At 47.1% G+C, this 21,018-nt stretch overlaps 1 protein-coding gene across 1 annotated transcript in view; it reads left to right on the top strand.

The window, feature by feature from the left end:
- Positions 1–5,007, top strand: part of Map7d1 (MAP7 domain containing 1) — a 10,377-nt gene extending 5,370 nt beyond the window's left edge. Inside the window, exons 7-17 of the mRNA XM_015484748.2 lie at positions 4–57; positions 159–304; positions 1,762–2,084; positions 2,644–2,821; positions 2,906–3,044; positions 3,123–3,227; positions 3,476–3,529; positions 3,703–3,745; positions 3,846–3,936; positions 4,050–4,243; positions 4,413–5,007. Coding sequence (XP_015340234.1) covers positions 4–57; positions 159–304; positions 1,762–2,084; positions 2,644–2,821; positions 2,906–3,044; positions 3,123–3,227; positions 3,476–3,529; positions 3,703–3,745; positions 3,846–3,936; positions 4,050–4,243; positions 4,413–4,423 — 1,338 coding nt within the window. The 3' untranslated portion in view covers positions 4,424–5,007. The remainder of the gene's footprint in view (positions 1–3; positions 58–158; positions 305–1,761; positions 2,085–2,643; positions 2,822–2,905; positions 3,045–3,122; positions 3,228–3,475; positions 3,530–3,702; positions 3,746–3,845; positions 3,937–4,049; positions 4,244–4,412) is intronic.
- Positions 5,008–21,018: the final 16,011 nt, after the last annotated feature.

Genomic DNA, 21,018 nt, shown 5'->3' with positions numbered 1-21,018 from the left:
AAGCCCAGCGCCGGGGGCAGCCCCGCTCTGGTTCGCCGTCGGCCAGAGGCCTCTCCGGTGAGTGGCAGCGCAGGTGGGAACAGGCTGCCTGTACCCAGGAGCACGAGTGGCACTGACCTCAGCACCCCTTCTCCGCTCTCTCCTACCCTTCCTGCCAGGTGCAGAAAAAGGAGAAGAAGGACAAGGAGAGGGAAAACGAGAAGGAAAAGAGTGCCCTGGCCCGGGAGCGCAGCCTCAAAAAGCGCCAGTCGCTACCTGCAACTGTGCGGCCACGTCTCTCTGCTGGCACCACCTCTGAGCTCAGGTGGGTGCAAGTGGTGGGCGGGCCCTGCACCACCCCAGGCCATGCATACACGCATTCATTCACAAATACTTGCTGGGCAGGCACTCTAGAATGAAAGTTTCTTGAGGGCTTTTTTTTTTTAGTTGTACATAACACAATACCTTTTTAAAAAAATATTTTTTAGTTGTACATGGACTCAGTATCTTTATTTTGTTTATTTGCTTTACTGCTGAGCCACACCCCAGCCCCTTCAGGGCAAGTTTGTATTTTCTCCTTTCCCTTTTTCTCTTTTCGCTCTATCTTGCTCTTTTCCTTTTCCTTCCTTTCTCTCCCTCTTTCTTTCTTTCTTTTCTTTTTTTTTTTTTTTTTTTTGGTACCTGGGTTTAAGCTCGACCACTGAGTCCCATCCCCAGCCCTATTTGGTATTTTATTTAGAGACAGGGTCTCAGTAAATTGCTTAGTGCCTCACTTTTGCTGAGGCTGGCTTTGAACTCTAATCCTCCTGCCTNAAAAAAAGAGTACAGGCTAGAGGGGTTGGGGTGGGGCTGGGGCTCAGTGTCAGAATGCTTACCTAGCATGCATGAGGCACTGGGTTCAATTATTAGCACCACATACAAGAAAAAAAGCAAATAAAATAAAGGCATGCTGTCCATCTACAACTACAATTTTTTTTTTTTTTTTTAAAGAGTACAGGCTAAGGGGGCTGGGGTTGAGGCTCAGTGGTAGAGTGCTTGCCTATCATGCATGAGGCACTGAGTTCTTTCCTCAGTACCACATAAATGTAAAATAAAGATATTGTGTCCACCTAAAACGTAAAAATAAATATTAAAAAAAAAAGAGTACAGGCTAGGGCTGGGGTTGTGGCTCTGTGGTACAACACTTGCCTAGCACCTATGAGGCACTGGGTTCCATCCTCAGCACCACATAAAAATAAATAAAGTTATCGTGTCCATCTACAGATTTTATATATATATATATATATATATATATATATATATATATATGTGTGTGTGTGTGTGTGTGTGTTTGTGTGTGTGTGTGTATACACACAAGAGTACAGGCATAAATCAAAAAAATCTCACAAGTCAAGGCAGTATCACAGGCCTGTAATCCCAGTGGCTTGGGAGGCTGACGCAGGAGGATCTCCAGCCTCAGCAATTTAGTGAGGCCCTAAGCAATTTAGTGAGGCCCTGTTCCTAAATAAAATATAAAAAGGGCTGGATGTAGCTCAGTGGTTTTGTACCCCTGGGTTCACTCTGCAGTAACGAAAGAAAGAAAGAAATCTCACAAATGATATGCAGTTACAAACTGGAGAGTATGCACTAAGAGGAAATGATATAGTATTGTAAGAGCAAATAGGTGGGGAGTGCTGACCTAGCCTCGGGGAGGGACATTTCCATGAGGAAGTGACGCTCAGAGTGGTGTGCATGCTTGAACACTCTCTGCCCTCCAGTTCTAACCCTCATCTTTTCTCTCAGCTCCAAGTCCAAGGCCCGGCCATCCTCTCCCTCCTGGCACAGGCCTGCCTCCCCCTGCCCCAGCCCAGGGCCAGGACACACTCTGCCCCCGAAACCACCGTCCCCCAGAGGCATCACCGCATCACCTAAGGGGCGGGTTCGGAGGAAGGAGGAGGCAAAGGAGAGCCCCAGCACAGCAGGGCCAGAGGACAAGAACCAGAGCAAGAGCAGGGCAAGTGATGAGAAGGAGCCAGCAGCTCCAGCCTCACCAGCACCCTCACCTGTGCCCTCGCCCACCCCTGCCCAGCCCCAGAAGGAGCAACCCACAGCAGAGATCCCTGCAGGTGGGCATGAAGAGAAAGTGGAAAGCCAGGGAAGCCAGCTTTGCCTGCATGGGAGGTGGTCAGGGGGGTGGGCCACCAGAGATGCCTGGGGACTGGTACAAGAAGAGGGGCTGAGGGGCTGGGATGTGGCTCAAGCGGTAGCGCGCTTGCCTGGCATGCGTGCGGCCCGGGTTCGATCCTCAGCACCACATACAAAGATGTTGTGTCCGCCGATATCTAAAAAAAAATAAAAAATAAAATAAAAAAAAAAAGAAGAGGGGCTGAGCTGGGGTTGTGACTCAAGTGATACAGCGCTGGCCTGGCACAAGTGGGAAACTGGGTTCCATCCTCAGCACCACATAAAAATAAAAACTAAAGATACTGTAGCCACCTAAAAAACTAAAAAAATAAATATTTACTGCCCCCAGCAGGTTCAGCCCTCAGAACACAGGCCACTCAGTGTGGATGGTAGCAGTTCAGTGGGTGGGTTACTTTGAGGTCCAGGAAGCAGGGGTAAGCTGGGGTGGCAGAGGAGCCTGTACAGATGTGTGCTGACTCCCTGGTCTTGGCTTCCCTCCAGGTACTGCTGTCCTGACCTCACCCCCAGCGCCAGCTCCCCCAGTGACCCCTAGCAAACCCATGGCTGGCACCACAGACCGAGAAGAAGCCACTCGACTCCTGGCTGAGAAAAGGCGCCAGGCCCGGGAGCAGCGGGAGCGCGAGGAACAAGAACGGAAGCTGCAGGCAGAAAGGGACAAGTGAGTGTGCCCTCGGGGACTGAGGGGGCCCTGTGTGGCCTGGAGAAGAGGCTCAGACTGAGCCTCATTTTCCCTGTCCTTCAGAAGAATGAGGGAGGAGCAGCTGGCGCGGGAGGCCGAGGCCCGGGCACAGCGAGAGGCCGAGGCCCAGAGGCGGGAGGAGCAGGAGGCCCGAGAGAAGGCGCAGGCGGAGCAGGAGGAGCAAGAGCGGCTGCAGAAGCAGGTGCCCCAGCTGGCGGGAAGGCCTGGGAGGGAGGAGGGCAGGAGCCAGGTGCCCAAAGCTCACTGGAGTCTTTGGCAGAAAGAGGAGGCCGAAGCCCGGTCCCGGGAAGAAGCAGAAAGGCAGCGTCTGGAGCGGGAAAAGCACTTCCAGCGAGAGGAACAGGAGAGGCAAGAGCGCAGAAAGGTGTGTGGGGAGCCCTTGGGGCTCACGTGGGCGTGGTCTATGTACTGGGCGTGGTCTGCATCTGGGTTGGGTGGTGCTAATTGAATGCAACCAGAGAGCCCAGCCCAGAGGTTGTAGAGGGTGGGATGAGGACTTGGGGCCAGTTCTGATTCCTGGCTTGAAAAGGGTTGTTATGAGCTGGGGGTGGTTGGTGGGAGGTTTAGGATAAGGCCGGGGCTTGGGCCTAACTGTTTGGGGCCTCCAAACAGCGTCTGGAGGAGATAATGAAGAGGACTCGGAAGTCAGAAGTTGCTGAAACCAAGGTCAGGATTCCTGGGTTGGGAGCAGGGATTGGGGAGAGGAGGGGAGGAGGATGTGAAAGGCATCCACAGAAGGAGGGAGGCTGTGGGGGAGGCCCAGATGGGAAGACTTGAGGACCACAGTCAGATGGGTCCAGATAGCCCTTGGATCTGACTGCTGTTCCTCCTCAAAGCAGAAACAGGACAGAAAGGAGGCAAAAGCCAACAATGCTGACCCAGGTAAAGCCCCTGTCCCCCTTATCTCCATCCCTTTTGCTATCCCCAACCTCCAGCGTCACTTGCCAGCCACTGGCCAATGACCATTCCTTCCCTGACATAGATTCTGTGAAAGTTGTAGAGGCTCGACCCTCAGGGTTGCAGAAGGAAGCTGTGCAGAAAGAGGAGCCAGCTCCCCAGGAGCCACAGTGGAGGTACTAGCTCCCAGCCCTAGGGACCCTGAGCAGGAAGGCAGCCTTAGGCTGGACCTGGGAGGTGGCCTGGGGACTGGGAGGCAAGGTGCTAACTGGGGCCCCCTCATTCACAGCCTGCCAAGCAAGGAGCTACCTGGGTCCCTGGTAAATGGCCTGCAGCCTCTTCCAGCACACCAAGAGAATGGCTTCTCCCCCAAGGGACCTTCTGGGGACAAGAGTCTGGGTCGAACACCAGAGGCAATCCTGCCCTTTGCAGAAGCAGAAGCCTTCCTCAAGAAAGCTGTGGTGCAGCCTCCACAGGTCACAGGTAGGGACCCCTGGCTCCTGGACCCAGATCCAACCCTCCCAGCATCCCTCTCCAGATCCCCCAGCCCTGCCTTCTCTTCTTAGAACTTTGCAAGAGGCTCTCCCTGCTGCTCCCTGAAGACCCCAAGAGGCAAGCTTTCCCTGACTCTACCCTTCCTCCTTTCCCCTAGAAGTCCTTTAAGGGGTTGCCTTGGATCCAGACATGGCTGTGAGGGCTCCTCTGCGTCATCTACCAGGATGTCTGGAGGAGAAAGAGACAGAACACAGATGGAAGTGGCCTGGGCCCCTGGGGGTGGGTCCTCTCTGTTGTTAATCTGCACCTTATAGACTGATGTCTCTTTGGCTGGAACCAGACCCTGCCCCTCAGTGCATTCGTGTGCTCACACACGCAGACACCCCCCATACACACACATACACTCACAGCCTCTCTGGCCTCCCCCCTGGGGCAGGGCCATCTGTAGTATTTGCCTTGGTTTGGTGGGGTACAGTGGATGTGAATACTGTAAATAGCTTGTGCTCAGATGCCTCTGTGTGGAGGGGGCAGGTGCAGGAGGCAAACCCTCCTTCCAATGCTCCCTGGGGAGATCTTCCTCTCTCTATTTAACTGTAACTGAGGGAGAACCCAGGCCTGGGAATGGGGGGACACCTTGGGCCACAGGATACTGGTTGCTTCAGGGGAACCCATTCCCCCACCCTCGCCTGGAATCAGTGTTATTGCATCTGATCAGACTTCTCCAGAAATAAAGTGAGAATAATTCTGCCAAACCTGTCTATCTTTGGAGCTGGCGGTGAGGGTGGGAGTAGGTGGATTCCTGAGTTCTAAGAAATGAAGGGGCCTAGGGCCTAGGGATACCTCTCCCTACCTGCCGGTACGAATCCTAGACCCCCTGCTCTATGATCTTTCAGTTGGCTCATGAATTCATTCATTTATCCATTCTTTCAACAAATATTTTCACATCTACCCTGCATCAGGCCTAGGCTACACAATGTAGATGCAGTAGTAGGAAAAGATGTAACCTCTGTCCTGTGTGTTACAGTCTAACAGTAAGCACCATAGGCATTGTGGGCCACCTACTCGACATCCATTGCCGTCACCCCTTCCTCATTCCACACAATCCTGATTTGTTGAGGTACCCATCTTCCTCCTAGACCCCACCCTGTGCTTTACAGATCCATGCCCCAGAGATCAGTCATGATTGTGGTGAGCCAAAAGTGATGGCCCCAAGTCCCTTGTGAGCTATTGATTAGGCATGAACAATTCCAGCCAACAAATGTGAAGAGAATCCACTTGGGGGCTTCTGGAAAAGGCTCTCTCACTTGAAAGGAAGCACAATGTAGCAGCCACCCTCTAAGATGATCTCCCAATGTCTCCTGGTATTCACATCCTTTTGTTGTACCACATTGTACCAGGGTGGGGCCAAAATACCAGTAGAATACTGCACAAGCAATGGTGTGTCACTCTGAGACCAATCTGTGAAAGATACTGAAGCCTGTTGTGGTTGCTCTCTCTCTCTTGGGTCACTCACCCTGGGGAAGGCAGCTGCAGTCCTGAGCAATCTTGTAGAGAGGCCCACATATCAAGAAACCAAAGCCTTCTGCCAGCAACCATGTGAATAAGCTTGGAAGCAGATCTTCCAGCCTAGGCCAGCCTTCAGATGACATCAGTCCTGGCCAACAGCTTGACTGTCACCTCATGAGAGACCCTGAGCTAGAACCAACCAGTTCTACTTCCCAGAAACTGTGAGATAATAAATATTTTAAACTGTTAAGTTTTGTGATAATTTGTCACAGTGCAATAGTTAATATACATTATGAGGAGAAAACCCTGCTTGTATGATATGAAGTCCCACTAGGCTGCTTGAAATTCTGCATCCTCCTGCTAATTAACCTAAAGACAAAACCAACATCAAGGATGGCAGAGCAGCCAGATGAGAACCTCTGACCTTGAGCATCACTGAATTAGCCAACTCCTTCCCTGACTGTTTAGTCACTGCAAATTGGTTTTTTGTTCCCTGTGCCCCAAAGCTTCTAACTTATACAGGGACAATAAACAAATACTTAAACTTGAGGGGAAGCCAGCCATGTGAAAAGAAGCAAGGAGAGTCACAGGGGAGGAGAGCATGTGGCGCGCGCGCACACACACACACACACACACACACACACACCCTGGGGAGAAGCAGGGTTGTAGGGGCAACAGAAACAGTGGGGAGAGTAGCTAGATGGGGCTGGGAAGGTGGTCAGGGGCCAAGTCATAGGAACCAGGGGGATGACAAGTGCAGGAAGGGAACAGATGCTCTGGGCCCTCTCCTTGGTGGAGCTCTTTGCACACCCCTCCCACCCCCAGCTCCTGTTTGCTCTAGGGCAGAGACTCCAAGATTTCCCTGAAGAGCAACACCCTCTGAACACTCTTGGGGAATCATTTACTCATTTATTCAATCAATAAATTGCCTGTGGAGCACCTACTAAGCACCAGAGGGCTCTGACAGTGAGCACAAACCAGGTCCAGAGCTCCTGAGCTTCCCGGTGGGGAAGACGGATATTAACCAAAGAATCACAAAAACAAACGTGAAAATAGAAAACGTGCTACATCACATTACTTACATTTTAAGTGCAACTAAAACTATCAACGTGGAACAAAAAGCGAATAGAGCAGGGGTCGAACCCAAGCTCAGGGTAGCATAAGGTATCTCCGAATAAATGGAGTTTGGGCTGAAGCCTAGGAGTGAGCAAATGCTGACTGGACAATGTCAGGAAAGTAGAGAAAGAAGAAGGATAAGCACTTTCTAGGCAAGGAAGGAGGCTGTGTGGGAAAGGGCTGTGTTTGAATATCCACAGAACTGTGAGCAAATCTGAAGGGGTCTGTTTTTGCTTACCGGAGTCCTGAGTGCCTGTAGAATAGGTTACTCAATATTTGCTGAATTAAGAAAGGTCCATTCAGGGGGCTGGGTTGTGGCTCAGTGGCAGAACGCTTACCTAGCATGTGTGAGGCACTGGGTCCGATTCTCAGCACTGCGTATAAATAAATAAATGAATAAAATAAAGGTTCATCAACATCTAAAAAAAATATTTAAAAAGAAAAAAGAAAATCCACTAAGGGCTGGGGATGTAGCTCAATGGCAGAGCTCACCCAGCATGTGATCCCCAGAAGTACAAATAAATAAATAAAAAGGTCCCTTGAGGTGGAGCTTGGCATGAGGTGAGCCAGATCCTGCCAGGCCTTGTAAGGCCGTAGTCAGAAGCTTGGGTTTTATTCCCGGGGCCCTGGGAAGCCTCTGAGGTTATTGAAGGGGTAGAGTAACATGATCAGATTGGCAATTCCACTAGACCACTGTGCCTTCTGAGTGGGAAACTCATGGGTAGAGACTTGATGAAAATTGGAAGGCAAGAAGTGATTGCTGAGTTCCAGATAAGATTTACTTAGTCATTCAAGAAACATTTGTTCAGTACCTTCTATGCCAGGTATGAAGGTACTAGAGATTTTTTGAATTTATTTATTTATTATTACTTTTTTGTGTGTGTGGTACTGGAAATTGAACTCAGGAGGGCCTTGCACTGCTGGAATTTTATTCTATTATTATCATTTGTGTGTGTGTGTGTGTGTGTGTGTGTGTGTGTGTGGTTCTGAGAATGGAACCCAGGACCTTGTGCATGCTAGGCAAGTGCTTTACCACTGAACTACATCCCCAGCTCTGGAAATTGTTTTTTTTGTTGTTGTTGTTGATGGATCATTTATTTATTTATATGTGGTGCTGAGAATCAACCCAGTGCGTCATGCATGCTAGACAAGTGCTCCACCACTGAGCCACCACCCCAGCCCCTGTACATCTTTTTTAAGTGAGCAAAACTTGACATGGCCTTTACCCTCATGGAACTCTAGTAATAAATAATGTTTTTTAAAAGATCCAGATCTGAGCTAGGTATATAGCTCAGTTGGTAGAGTGTTTGCCTAGCATGCATAAGGCCCTGGGTTCAATCTCCAGCATCACACACACACCAGAAAAGGTACAGATCCAGGAGTGGTGGTAGGTACCTGTAATCCCAGCAACTCAGGAGGCTGAAGCAGGAGAATCACAAGTTGGAGGCCAGCCTCGGCAACTTAGTAAGACCGTATATCAAAAACAGAAAAAGACGACTAGGGATGTAACTCTATGGTACACCATTCCTGGGTTCAACCTTCAATACAAAAATGTAAATAGAACAGGACAGGCAGTGTATAGGGTATTTGCCTAGCATCAAAGCAAAACAGAAACAAATGCAGAATTACAACTATGACAATCTGAGAATACTGAAAAAGTATGTGGTGTTAGGAAAGCAAATAATAAGGGATATGACCTAGTCAGGAGGTGAACCAGGCTGTCTCTGAAAAAGGCAATGCTAGAACTTCTATCTGAAGGGCTAGGACTTGGAGAATGGGATTCCGGGAAGTCCTGAGGCACGGCTGGCTTTGGAGGAACGGGGGCAGGCTGCAGGGAAGCTGGTCTCCGGGTCTGATTTCCTGGTTTCCTTGCCTGTGACTAGGACTGTACGGTCTTCCCCGGGCCCTGACTGAGTCTGAGAAGGGAGGTGGAGGCCCGGGCCGCCGGCCGCTCGGGAGAGCCTCCCTTCCCCCAGCACTGCCCTTTCCCCCAACACGGCCAGACAAGGCAGCGCTGGAAGGAGCGAACAAAACACCCTGGAGCGGCTCCTCCCTCCATCCCTGCCGCCAGTGTTCCTGAACTCCGGCTTTCTAACCACCCCCAACACACACGCACCCTTTCTGTACCAGACTCCCCAGTTCCGGGGGGCCTGTGGCCCTCCAGTCCCAGTGGGCCCCTCTCAAAGGAACTTTCGCTGCAACCCCTAAAGTGTGCCCAGCCGCCCCTTGAGCGGGCATCTGGCTCCACCTAGTGGTTAAATGAGCGCAGTGTCAAGATGGAGAGGAGGGAGCTGCGGAGACCGCAGTGGACCAGACACAGGGCTGGCGGCCTGGGCCCTGACCTAGAGGTCAGGAAATGCCTCCTGTCCCTCTGGTTGGGCCAGTGACTTGTCCTAGAGCTGTAGACAGTTCCTCTGACCTCTGTGAGCTTCAGTTTCCTCACCCGGAAATTAGGGCTTGTGATAGGGGTGAGACATTCCTTGAACTGAAACAGGGAAAAAAATAATAAAAGTCTTGTTGTTGTTTGCAAGGCCTCTTCCTACCCTGAGGGGCAGCTCAACAACACCTCCTTTGTATCACCATCTAATTCGCCAAACCACTTCACTTTGGAACAACTCTGTGTGTGTGTGTGTGTGTGTGTGTGTGTGTTTCTGATATGGCCAGAACATTGAGTACTAATTAATCAGTTAGACCAGGTCCTGGCTTTCAGAAGTGGAAGGAGACATATAATTGTAATAGAATGTGGGAGGTCAATGACAGAAGTAGGCACAGGGTGTTCTACCAATATAAAGGAGAAATATTTGATCCAGAGTCAAGGGAGAGAGGATATGTCAGGAGAGGTTTTCTATAGGAGGTAATACCTGAGAAGGTTCTTTGGATTAAGGGTTGAGAACTTGAATAGCTTCCAAGGAGGAGTCTGCATCACTGAGTTCCGGTCTACAGTTGCCAAGTGTAATTGGATCTCCAGTATTGCTGGAAGTGGCCTCCCATGGGTAGGGGAATGGGCAACCTCTACCCCAGGTATGCAAAAAAAGTACATCAACTGTAGAATTTAAGAACCCAAATAAAAACAACTAAAAGTCAGTTTGTGGGGCTGAGACTGTGGCTCAGCAGTAGTGCACTTGCCTGTCATGTGTGAGGTACTGGTATTTATACAGAACCGTGTATAAATAAGTAAAATAAAAATCTATCAACAACTAAAAAAAAAATTTTGAAAAAAAAAAAGGTCAGTTTGCTTGGATTAATTGCTCTATGCTTGCCTCAGTTTAAAAACAATTCTTCCTGAAAGAAATATTTTATGCATTTAGGTTCTAAATAATGACTCTAATGACTCTAGTTACTGTTGAGGTTTTTTTTTTTTTCCTGTTTATTTATATTGGGGATTAAACCCAGAGGTGCTCTATCCTTAGTCCTTTTTATTTTAAGACAGGGTCTCACTAAATTGCTGAGCCTAGCTTTAAACTGCAATCCTCCTGCCTCAGCCCACTCAATCACTGGGATTACAGATGTGAACCACCACAACCGGCTTTATTTTTTTTTCAATTGCTATTCTGGTGATAAAATATACACAAATGGCTGGGAGTGTATTTCAATGGTAAAATGCTTCTCTAGGGCTCTGGGTTGGATCCCCAGCACATATATATTAAAAAGAAAGAAAAGTAAAACCATAAACATAACCTAAACTTTACAATTGTTATCATTTTAAGTTTACTGTTCCTTGGTATTAAGTATGTTCACACTGTTGTGCATCATTACTACTTTCCAGAATTTTTCCATCTTCTCTTACTGAAATTCTGTCCCCATTAAAAAATGACTCTTCCTTTCTTCCTCCTTCTGGCCCCTATTACCTATCATTCTATTTTTTTGTGTGTGTCTATAAATTTGACTACTAATTTGGTATATCATATAAGTGCAATCATATAGTATTTGTCCTTTTGTGACTGGCTTATTTCACGTAGTGTATTTTCTCCAGGTTAATCCATGTTGTTGCATGTGTCAAGATTCCCTTCCTGTTTAAGGTATATGTATATAAACCACATTTTGCTGATTCATCCCTCTATTGGTGAACATTTGGACTGTTTCCATTTTGAGTGACAGTGAATAATGCTGCTGTGAACATGGGTGTGCAAATATCTGTTCAAGTCCTTATTTTCAATTCTTTTGGGCATTCATCCAAAAGTGGAATTACCGGATCATATGGTAATTCTATTTTTAATTTATTGAGGAACTGCCATACTGTTTTCCATAGCAGCTCTGCCATTTTACCTTCCCACCAGCAATGCATAAGGGTTCCAATTTATCCATATCCTTGAAACCACTTTTTTAAAATAACTATAGGCATTCTAATGGGCAGTAAGACATATCTTATTGTGTTTTTTTAAATACTTATTTTTTAGTTGTAGGTGGACACAATACCTTTATTTTATTTTTATGTGGTGCTGAGGATTGAACCTAGTGCCTCACACATGCTAGGCTAGTGCTTTTCTTCTGAGCCACAACCCCAGCCCAGTATTATTTTTTTATTATGGTTATGATTTGCATTCAGTGACATTGAGCATATTCTTTTGTGCTTGTGAGTCATTTGTATATCTTCTTTAGAGTCTATTCAAGTCTTTTGACCTTTTTAAAATTGGGTTGTTCTTTTGTTGTTGAGGTGTTGTTGTTTGTTTGTATTTGGCAGTACTGGGTATTGAACCCAGAGCCTTGCACATAGTAGACAAGTGTTCTACCACTAAGCTATATCCCTAGCCCCTTTTATTTTTATTTTGAGATAGGGTCTTGCTAAGTTGCTGAGGCTGTCCTTGAACTTGCTTTCCTCTTGCCTCAGCCTCCCAAATTGCTAGGTTTACGAGCATGTGCCACCATGCCCAGCTACAGAATTTTTTGTTGTTGAATTTTAATAGTTCTTTAAATAGTCTGGATATTAGTCTTTTGGGGATACATGATTTAAAAATATTTCCTGCCAGGTGTGCTGGTGTAGGATTGTAATCTCAGAAACTTGGGAGGCTGAGGCAAGTGGATCAAAAGTTTGAGGCCAGCCTGGGTAACATATCGAGACCCTGTCCCAAAATAAAAAATGAAAAATAAAAGGGCTAGGGACGTAGCTCAGTGGTAGAGCACCCTCAATCCTCATTGCCACAAAAGATAAAAACAAAAGCAAAAACGTTTTCTAACAGTCTGTAGGTCACCTTTTCTCTTTGTTGATGTCCTTCGATGCATAAAAAGTTTAATTCTGGGGCTGGGGATGTGGCTCAAGCGGTAGCGCGCTCGCCTGGCATGCATGCTGCCCCGGTTCCATCCTCAGCACCACATACAAACAAAGATATGTGTCCGCCGAAAACTAAAAAATAAATAAGAAAAGAAAAACTATTCATCCCTCCTCACCCTCCTCACCCTCCCTTGTTGTTAGCCTCCACACATCAGAGAGAATATTTAAGAAAATAAAAAATAAAAAATAAATAAAAGTTTAATTCTGATGAAATTCACCATACCTCATTTTTTTCTTTTTTCTTTTTATTGTCTGGCTTTTTTTTTTTTTTGTAATATCCAAGAAATCAATTTTGAAATTTTCCCCATGTTTTCTTCTAAGGGTTTTATAGTTGTAGCTCCTATGTTTTGATTTTTGATGCATTCCAAGTTAATTTTTACATGACAATTTGTTTAAAGAATCACAGCTAGGCTGTGGCTGTGGCTCAGTGGTGGAGTCCTTGCCTGGCATGTGTGGGGCACTGGATTCAAGTCTCAGCACCATATAAAATGGATAAATAAAGGTGTTGTGTCCATCTACAACTAAAACACGTTATTTAACAAAAAAAAAAAAAAGAAAAGAATCACATCTGGGGGCTGGGGATGTGGCTCAAGCGGTAGCGCGCTCGCCTGGCATGTGTGTGCCCCGGGTTCGATCCTCAGCACCACATACAAACAAAGATGTTGTGTCCGCCGAAAACTAAAAAAAAAAAATAAAATAAAATAAAATATTATGGGCTGGGGATGTGGCTCAAGCGGTAGCGCACTTGCCTGGCATGCGTGCGGCCCGGGTTCGATCCTCAGCACCACATAAAAAGATGTTGTGTCTGCCGAAAACTAAAAAATAAATATTAAAAAAAAAAAAAAAAAAAAAAAAAGAATCACATCTGCCAGGTATGGGGGTGCATACCTGTAATCAGCTCAGGAGGCTGAAGCAGAAGGATCACAGGTTCAAAGCCAGACTCAGCAACTTAGTGAGGTCCTGAGCAATTTAATGAGACCCTATCTCAAAATAAAAAATAATACAAAAAAGGGCTGGAGATGTGGCTCAGTGGATAAATGCCCTTGGGTTCAATCCCCAGTACCAAATAAATAAATAAAGAACCAAAACTAAGCAGTTCAGAGAAAACTTGTCCAATAGCAGGATTCTGCCCCTGAACCACCAACTGGTGACCTTGGCTGCAGATGCTGGTGTTGGCTATCTGATCTTCTCATGGTTCTGGAGTTGCTCTCACCTGTTCCTGGGCTTAACTTCCTTGGTGACACTGTGTGGTGTGGAAAAGCACATGGAACCTGGACTGGGGTTGTAGCTCAGTGGTAGAGAGATTGCCTAGCATGTGCAGTGCCCTGGGTTCAATCTCCAGTACCATTAAACATAATAATAATAATAATAATAATTTAAAAAGTGTGGATCTTGGAGCTGGACTGCTGGGGTAGAGCCTGGGCCCAGGCACTGAGTGATACTTGGTTGCAGTATGGAACTTTTTGTTTCTTCATATGTAAAGGCGCAAGAGCAAAGGCATACACCTCACAGGGTCATTGGGAGGCATCAGTAAGTTACTGTATGCAGGAACCTAGGAAAGTGTCCATGCTTTGTAAATGCTCAATAAGGGCTCCACAGCCCTTCCATTGTCATCTCTGTGCCAATGGCTCCCCAATAAGAGTGTCCGGGCCAGATGACTTTCCCGAGGTTGATAGCTGGTAACCAGGGGTCTGCTGGGTGTCTTAGCTCAGATGTCTTGCAGGCACCCCCAACTCAGCAAGTTTGAATCTGAATTCAGATTCCCTTTCAAAAAACATCACTGGAAGCCACCAGCCCCCCAAGCCAGACCCTGGGGAAGTCACCCTCCCTTCTGCCTCACCTTGTCTTGGACTCTATCCCCAGTGCCTGAACCCTAATCCAGGCTACCATCATTTCTGCCATCCCATAAGAGTGGCAAGGTATCTTCCAATTCAGTTGCTGTAGCAAAGGCACAGTGTGCCCAGGAGACGTGCTGCTTAAATTCCTTGCAGCCTTTCTCAGAATAAAAGGCTCAGTCTGGAGAGCAGCTTCCTGAGGCCTCCTCACCTCGGGGCTCTCACACTCTGCCCTTCTCTGTGTTCTCTTCACCCTGGACTGGAGATTCCTCTCCAAGTATCAGGGCCTCTGCCCACGTTGTGCCTGTGCCTGGGACTCTCTCCCTTGCCTGCCCGCCTGCAGTTGACTAGTGACTGACTATTCAGTTAAGTATTCTTCCAGGAGGCCCTTCTGCCCCTAGTGTTCTGAATGTACCCCAACAACAAACACTTGGAAATGATTCTTCACCTATTAAATGCTCCTCTGCCAGAATGTGAGTCCTAAGAGCAGAAATGCTTCAGTCTTGCTCGGCCCTGTGTCCTTCCTAGCCCAGGGCCTGGCTCGTAGTAAATGCTGTGTGTGTGTCAAATGATGGACAGAGAGCGATGTGAGCAAGACCACGGAAGCCAGAACAGTTGGGAGAGTCAGGGAGACAATAGGCCAGGAGTGTTTCAGCAGTGCATCGTGAGGCAGGCAGGGATGTTGCCATGTGTCCTAGAAGCGAGGCAGGAATCCTGCACCAAGTATCGTGTGTCCTGATAAGCTAGAGAGCTGGTTCCCTCTTCAGCCCACAGAAAACTTCTCCAGATGGAGAAGTAACAGATGAGAGGTGAGGCAGCCATGATGTGGAGGCAGGTGGTCAAGACCGGAGGCAGGAAAGTGGCTATGAAGCTACAGTAAGAAAATGACTCTGGGTTAAATTTTTGGCACTGCAAAAAATAAAATGTATGTGGGAAAAAACACTGAGAACTAAGGATGGGAACTGGGCAGCCAAGAGACAGGGTGGAAGAGATATTTCATTTGCATGCTTCTTTTTTTTTTTTTTTTGGTACTAGAAATTGAACTCAGGGCTGCTTTACCACTGAGCTACATCCTTTCCTTTTCCTTTTCATTTTTATTTTTTAAAAATATTTTTTAAGGCTGGGGATATAGCTTAGTTGGTAGAATGCTTGCCTCACATGCACAAGGCCCTGGGTTCAATCCCCAGCACCACAAACAAAAAAATATATATATTTTTTTAGTTGTCATTGGGTTTTGTTTTTAAGTTTCTTTTTCCTTGTTTTGACTTTTTTTTTAGTTGTAGTTGGACACAATACTTTTATTTTAATTATTTAAAATAATTTTAAATTATTTTAATAATTAAATGAGGATCAAACCCAGTGCCTCACACGTGCTAGGCAAGCGCTCTGCTGCTGAGCTATAGCACCAGCCCTCTTCACCAGTTTTTAACCTTAAATTCCTCAGGGGACTGGGGGTGTAGTTTAGTAACAGAGCTTGTGTCCTGGCATAGATCCCCGGCAGAAAAAAAAAAAGTCTCTCCAGATTGTTTTATTTCTTTATCTATCTATCTATCTATCTATCTATCTATCTATTTATTTATTTATTTATTTTCTTGGTAACAGAGGTTGGACCCAGGGGAGCTTAACCACTGAGTCACATACCCAGCCTGTTTTTATATTTTATTTAGAGACAGGGTCTTTCTGAGTTGCTTAGGGACTTGCTAAATTTCTGAGACTGGCTTTGAACTTGGAAATCCTCCTGTCCCAGTCTCTGGACCTGCTGGAATAATAGGCATTTGCCACCACACTCAACCCTCCAGGTTGTTTTTAAAAATTGCCACCAGTTGCGGCACGATGGCCCATACTTATAATCCCAGCAGCTCAGGAGGATGAGATAGGAGGATCACAAGTTCAAAGCCAGCTTCAACAGAGCAAGATGCTAAGCAATTCAGTGAGACCCTGTCTCTAAAAATAAAATACAAAATAAGGCTGGGGATGTGGCTCAGTGGTTGAGTGCCCCGAGTTCAATCCTGGGTACCCACCCCCCTGCAAAAAAAAATTGCCACCAGTCTTTTTTTTTCATATTTATTTTTTAGTCGTAGTTGGACACAATACCTTTATTAATTTATTGTTATGTGGTGCTGAGGATCGAACCCAGGGCCTTGGACACTCTAGGCGAGTGTTCTACTGTTAAGCCACAACCCCAGACCAGCCACCAATCTTTTTTGCAGACTGCTCCCTGGCCTTGCATAGTGTTTGCCCACAGACCCCACAGGCCTGGCACACAGCTGCCTGAGCCCCTTGGGGCTGCCAGGTAAGGTAGTTGGGAAAGACAGGGTAGGCAGCTCTGAGGACTGGGCCCTAGTGACAGGCACTGATAATTAATCTGGACACCGAGTGATAAGTTTCAACACTTGAAACCAGGTCCAGGCTCTGGGCACTGTACTCTGGATCCTGACAACCAGGACCAGGACAGAGGCCAGAGGTCCTGGTGTCCAGGCAGTGGGTACTAGGCTCAGCTGCCATCATAAGCCTGGTGTCATCTGCTGCCCACAGTGTGGAAGAAGTAAGCAACTGCCCAGCCCCCAGTTGTTTGGTAACAGCTGTTGGATTGGCACAGAGGAGAAATTTAAGGAGCTGGGGATGGGCAGGGAGGGAGGGGTCTCTGGGGAAGGCAAGGCCACTTGAGCGAGCCAATTTGGTTTCAGGTCCTGGAACAAGAGAAGGAGAATGGCTGGAGCTCCCGCCCTCTCCGAGGCAGACAAGAGGACTAGGTAGCCAAGACAAGGTGGGTCAGGGAAAGTGGAGACCTAGTAGGACCCTGTATTTGCAGCTACCCACTCTGCCTGCCTTCTGGCCCTACCCCCAGGCTGAGGTAGCTGAAGCGATTAGTTGGGTGAGGAGTATGCAGGTCAAAGGCTTGTCTCAGAACAGGAGGATCCTGCCAGAGCAGATGTCCTCAGGACTCAGAGTGAGAAGCAGAGACCACAAGATAAACAGAGAGGTAAACAGAAAGCACCAAAGAAGCAGAGCAGGGATTGAAGGCCCCTGAGGAGATCTGGGGGTCGCTGGGGAGGAAGAGGTCACTAAGTACAAAGGAAACAACCTTTTGCCATATCTGAGTTTCTCCCCACTGCGATCCTGTCCCAGGGTTTCTCAGCTCCACACTAGTGACATATTGGGCAGGATAATTCCCAGATGTGGAGGAGCTGTGCTGTGCGTTGTATATATATTTAGCAGCATCCTTGGCTTCTACCCACCAGATGCACATGGTGTGCCCTTCCACCCCCTGCTACTGTGACACCAAAATTGTCTCCAGACATTCCCAGATATTCCCTGGGAGAAATTGTCCCTGGTTTAAACCTCCCCTGTCCTCCAGATAAATTCATATTCTTTTTTTTTTTTTTGTACCAGGGATTGAATTCAGGGGCACTCGACCTCTGAGCCACATCCCCAGCCCTATTATATATATATATTTAGAGACAGGGTCTCACTGAGTTGCTTAGCACTTCGCTTTTGCTGAGACTGGTTTTGATCCTCCTGCCTCAGCCTCCCAAGCCCCTGGGATTATAGGTGTGCATCAGTCACCACGTCCTGCAGATTCATATTCTTTCTTTTTCTTTTTTTTCCTAATTTTTTAAGTTATACATGGACACAATGTCTTTATTTTGTTTATTTATTTTTTTTATGTGATGCTGAGGATGGAACCTAGTGCCTCACATGTGCAAGGCAAGTGCTCTGCAACTGAGCCCCAGCCCCAGCCCACATTCATATTCTTGACAAGAGAGAACCCCTGGTGTGTGATCAGTTCTCCCATCAGCCCTCCACCTAGGATGGCTTCCACTGCCCTAACAGGGAAACCAAACCCAAACTTGGAGAGCTGCCAAGACTGAAAAGGGATCTGAGGGGCTGCTGAAGTCAGGGCTTGAGTAGAGAATGAGGTCCCTGCCCTCATGGGCTTCTGTTCCTATAGTACCCAGAAAGCATCACAGATATATTTGGGGATGTATGAGGGGGAGCTTTGAGGGGGAGGAGAGAGAGACAAGCCCTCAAGTATGTGTGGACAACCCTGTAGCATGTGTGTATTTTATTCCATAAATATGTAAGAGTGTTCCATGTAGTTATTTCTTGAATTGGATGATTTGCTTCAAAATCCCTGCCAGGTTGGCTGATGGGAAATTCAATCACAGCCATATTTTGGAAACCTCTGGTAGATGTTTACCAACAACTTGTCTGTCTGGGTTCATTAGGGAGCAATGTGATTTGTAGCATTTGCAGATTTCCCATGGAGTGAATACTCCCACTATGGCCAATTGCAAACAGCATTTCCACCATCCAGATGTGAACAACCTCAAGAACACAGATAATAGTAAAATAACTAGCAGGTGATGCACTTTGAGTGTTACTACTTTTTTTTTTTTTTTTTTTTTTTTTGGTATCAGGGATTAAAGCCAGGGGCACTCAATCACTGAGCCACATCCCCAGCCTTTTTTTGTATTTTTTTATTTAGGGCCACACAAAGTTGCTGAGGTTGACTTTGAACTTGAGATCCTCCTGCCTCAGCCTCCCAAATCACTGGGATTACAGACGTTGTGTCACTGTGCATGGCTGAGTGTTATTACTTTTGGATGTACTTTTATTATAGTTTTTTTTAATATTTATTTTTTAGTTCTCTGCGGACACAACATCTTTGTTTGCATGTGGTGCTGAGGATCGAACCCGAGCCGCATGCATGCCAGGCGAGCGCACTACTGCTTGAGTCACATCCCCAGCCCCCTTTATTATAAATTTGTAAATTTTAAAATAATGTCCTGCTCCTCTGAACCCTGCATATAATTTCAGGGGGTTTACCCAGCCTTGACCACTTAGAGGAGGACTCTGATCCTCAGTCAACTGTGTTCTCCTGGATCTGCTAGGCATGGCCAGTCTTTTGCTCTGACTTCCAAGGTAACCACTCTTAGTGCTCACAGCCCCATCTCTCCCACAAACAGCAATGCTGCAGGCCTATCAGAGGTCCTGGGAGATCTGAAATGGAGCCATGCAAAGTCTCTATTACTCAAGGAAAGGAAAAAACAGCAGCAGACAGCTAGACCTGTGTTGGTTTATCCAGGCTTCAGAGAATTTGTCAGACCTTCTCTGATGGGCTTACTTCTGCCCCTCCTGAGCTGGGAACCCTGAGATCTGGAGTAACCCAGTTCTCCTGGAGCCAGGCCTTAGTAAACAAAAGCCCTGGCTGGGGGATGTCTTTTGGTGCCTGGCAACTCTGCTTTTGGCTGGGAAACTTCTGAAGCCTTTAAACAGCTTCAGTCCCCACCCCCAGGCAGGAAGGAAGAAACATGCCCACAGCAAGGGGGCCAAAATGCAAATTACCGCTTTGATCTGTTTCTGGGCTACATAGTCAGACCAGTGTGGCGGCAAAGACTAGCTGAGCATCTGAGCTACTCAAAAGGAGAGCAAGGCTATATAAGGAGAGATTCTGGCTAGACATCATGAAAGACTTCCTGGCCTACCTGGAGGGAAATTAAACATAGGCACTGGTAGAGTAAGTATTCTCCCCATCAAACTGTGAAAGTGACCACTCAGTCTCTCCTGCCCACCTAACTCCCCCCCCCACCCCGTGACTCCCTAGGGCCTCAGGATGAAGTCATAGGAGTAGCTGAATACCTGGAGTGGAGATGTTGTGGTCCTCCTTCACTCAGGACAAGCACATAGCTAAGGAATTAGTCAAGGCCGGAATCTGCCGGACTGATTGATGCACACCTTTGGCTGACACCAAAGCCTGTGTTCTTTGTGCTATGTAACCCCGTCTCTGATGCTCACCTGACCCCAATCTATCTCTGCAACCTTTCCCCACCACAGCCTCTACCACTTCCCCATACAGGAGTTGGGGGAAGGAGAGAAAGTAGGAATTTATTGAAGAACTATGAAATACCCACTTGTGTTCGTTGATTTTACATAAGAATATTTTAAAGCTCACAGCCTGAAGACTGAACTTCTCTCTAAGCAAGATAAAGAGTTTCTTAATCTTGGTACTATCGATATTTTGAGCAGGATTATCCTTTGTTGTAAGTGGCTGTGCTGTGTGTGCACTGTAGGATGTTTAGCAGCATCCCTGGTCTCTACCCTCTAGATGTCAGTAGTACATCCATGGGGGGTAGGTTGTGACAACCAGAAATATCTCCAGACATAGCCAAATATCCTCTGGGGAATAAAATTTCTCCCAGTTGAGAAATACTGAATTAAACCCAAATTTTTTTAAAATCCATTTCAATGAAGCAGGTTATAGGAGTTGTATTAGTCCATTTTTTTGGTGCTGTAACAAATCACCTGAACTAAGATTGTACAAAGAAAAGAGGTTTATTTTAGCTCACAGTTTTGGAGATTGAAAGTCCAGGATTATGCAGCTTCATCAGTTCGGTCTCTGAAGGTGAGGGCTGACATGGCATCATGGTGGGAGTAGGAGAAGAAAAAAACAGGAAACAAAGGGGATTCAGGGCCAGGTTTATTCTTTTTATAACAACTAACTCTCACAGGAGCTAACTGGGGTTCCTCAGGAATTCCTCTGAGAATGGTACTGCTAATGATATAACCGACTTCCACTAGCTCCTCCACCTTTTGTGTGTGTGTGCAGAAGTGTGGTAAGCCATTCTTATAGACCGTGGCCGCCATTAGAAGATGGCGCCGGCTTCCACTGTGGCCTGTGATAAACAACTCCTTTTATGGAGAGTTGGCGCGCAATCCCTTACCACCCTATGAGAGAGATCCACGTGGCGGCTTGGGATTGGGATGCGGGGGGCTTTATTAAGCTGTGCTTGGGCGTGTCGAGGCGGGCGCTAGAAGATGATACATGACTCAAGGCCTGAATAAACTGCTGAAAGAAGAATCCTGTGTCGTGTTTTCCCTTGCCGGCGAGGGGTCGCAACAGTTGGTGGCCCGTACAGGGAACATATTCCTCGAACCCAGGATCCAGAACTTTCAGCAGTCAGGGTGGTGCACCAGTAAGTTCCCAGGTAAGTGGGAATCCGCAAGTAAGTAGCGGGACGCTCCTCTGTAGAAAA

Source organism: Marmota marmota, unplaced genomic scaffold (assembly GCF_001458135.2).
Source record: "Marmota marmota marmota unplaced genomic scaffold, marMar, whole genome shotgun sequence".
Classification (NCBI taxonomy): domain Eukaryota; kingdom Metazoa; phylum Chordata; class Mammalia; order Rodentia; family Sciuridae; genus Marmota; species Marmota marmota.
The sequence above is the reverse complement of the archived record's forward strand: the minus strand, read 5'-3'. Positions and strand labels throughout refer to the sequence as shown.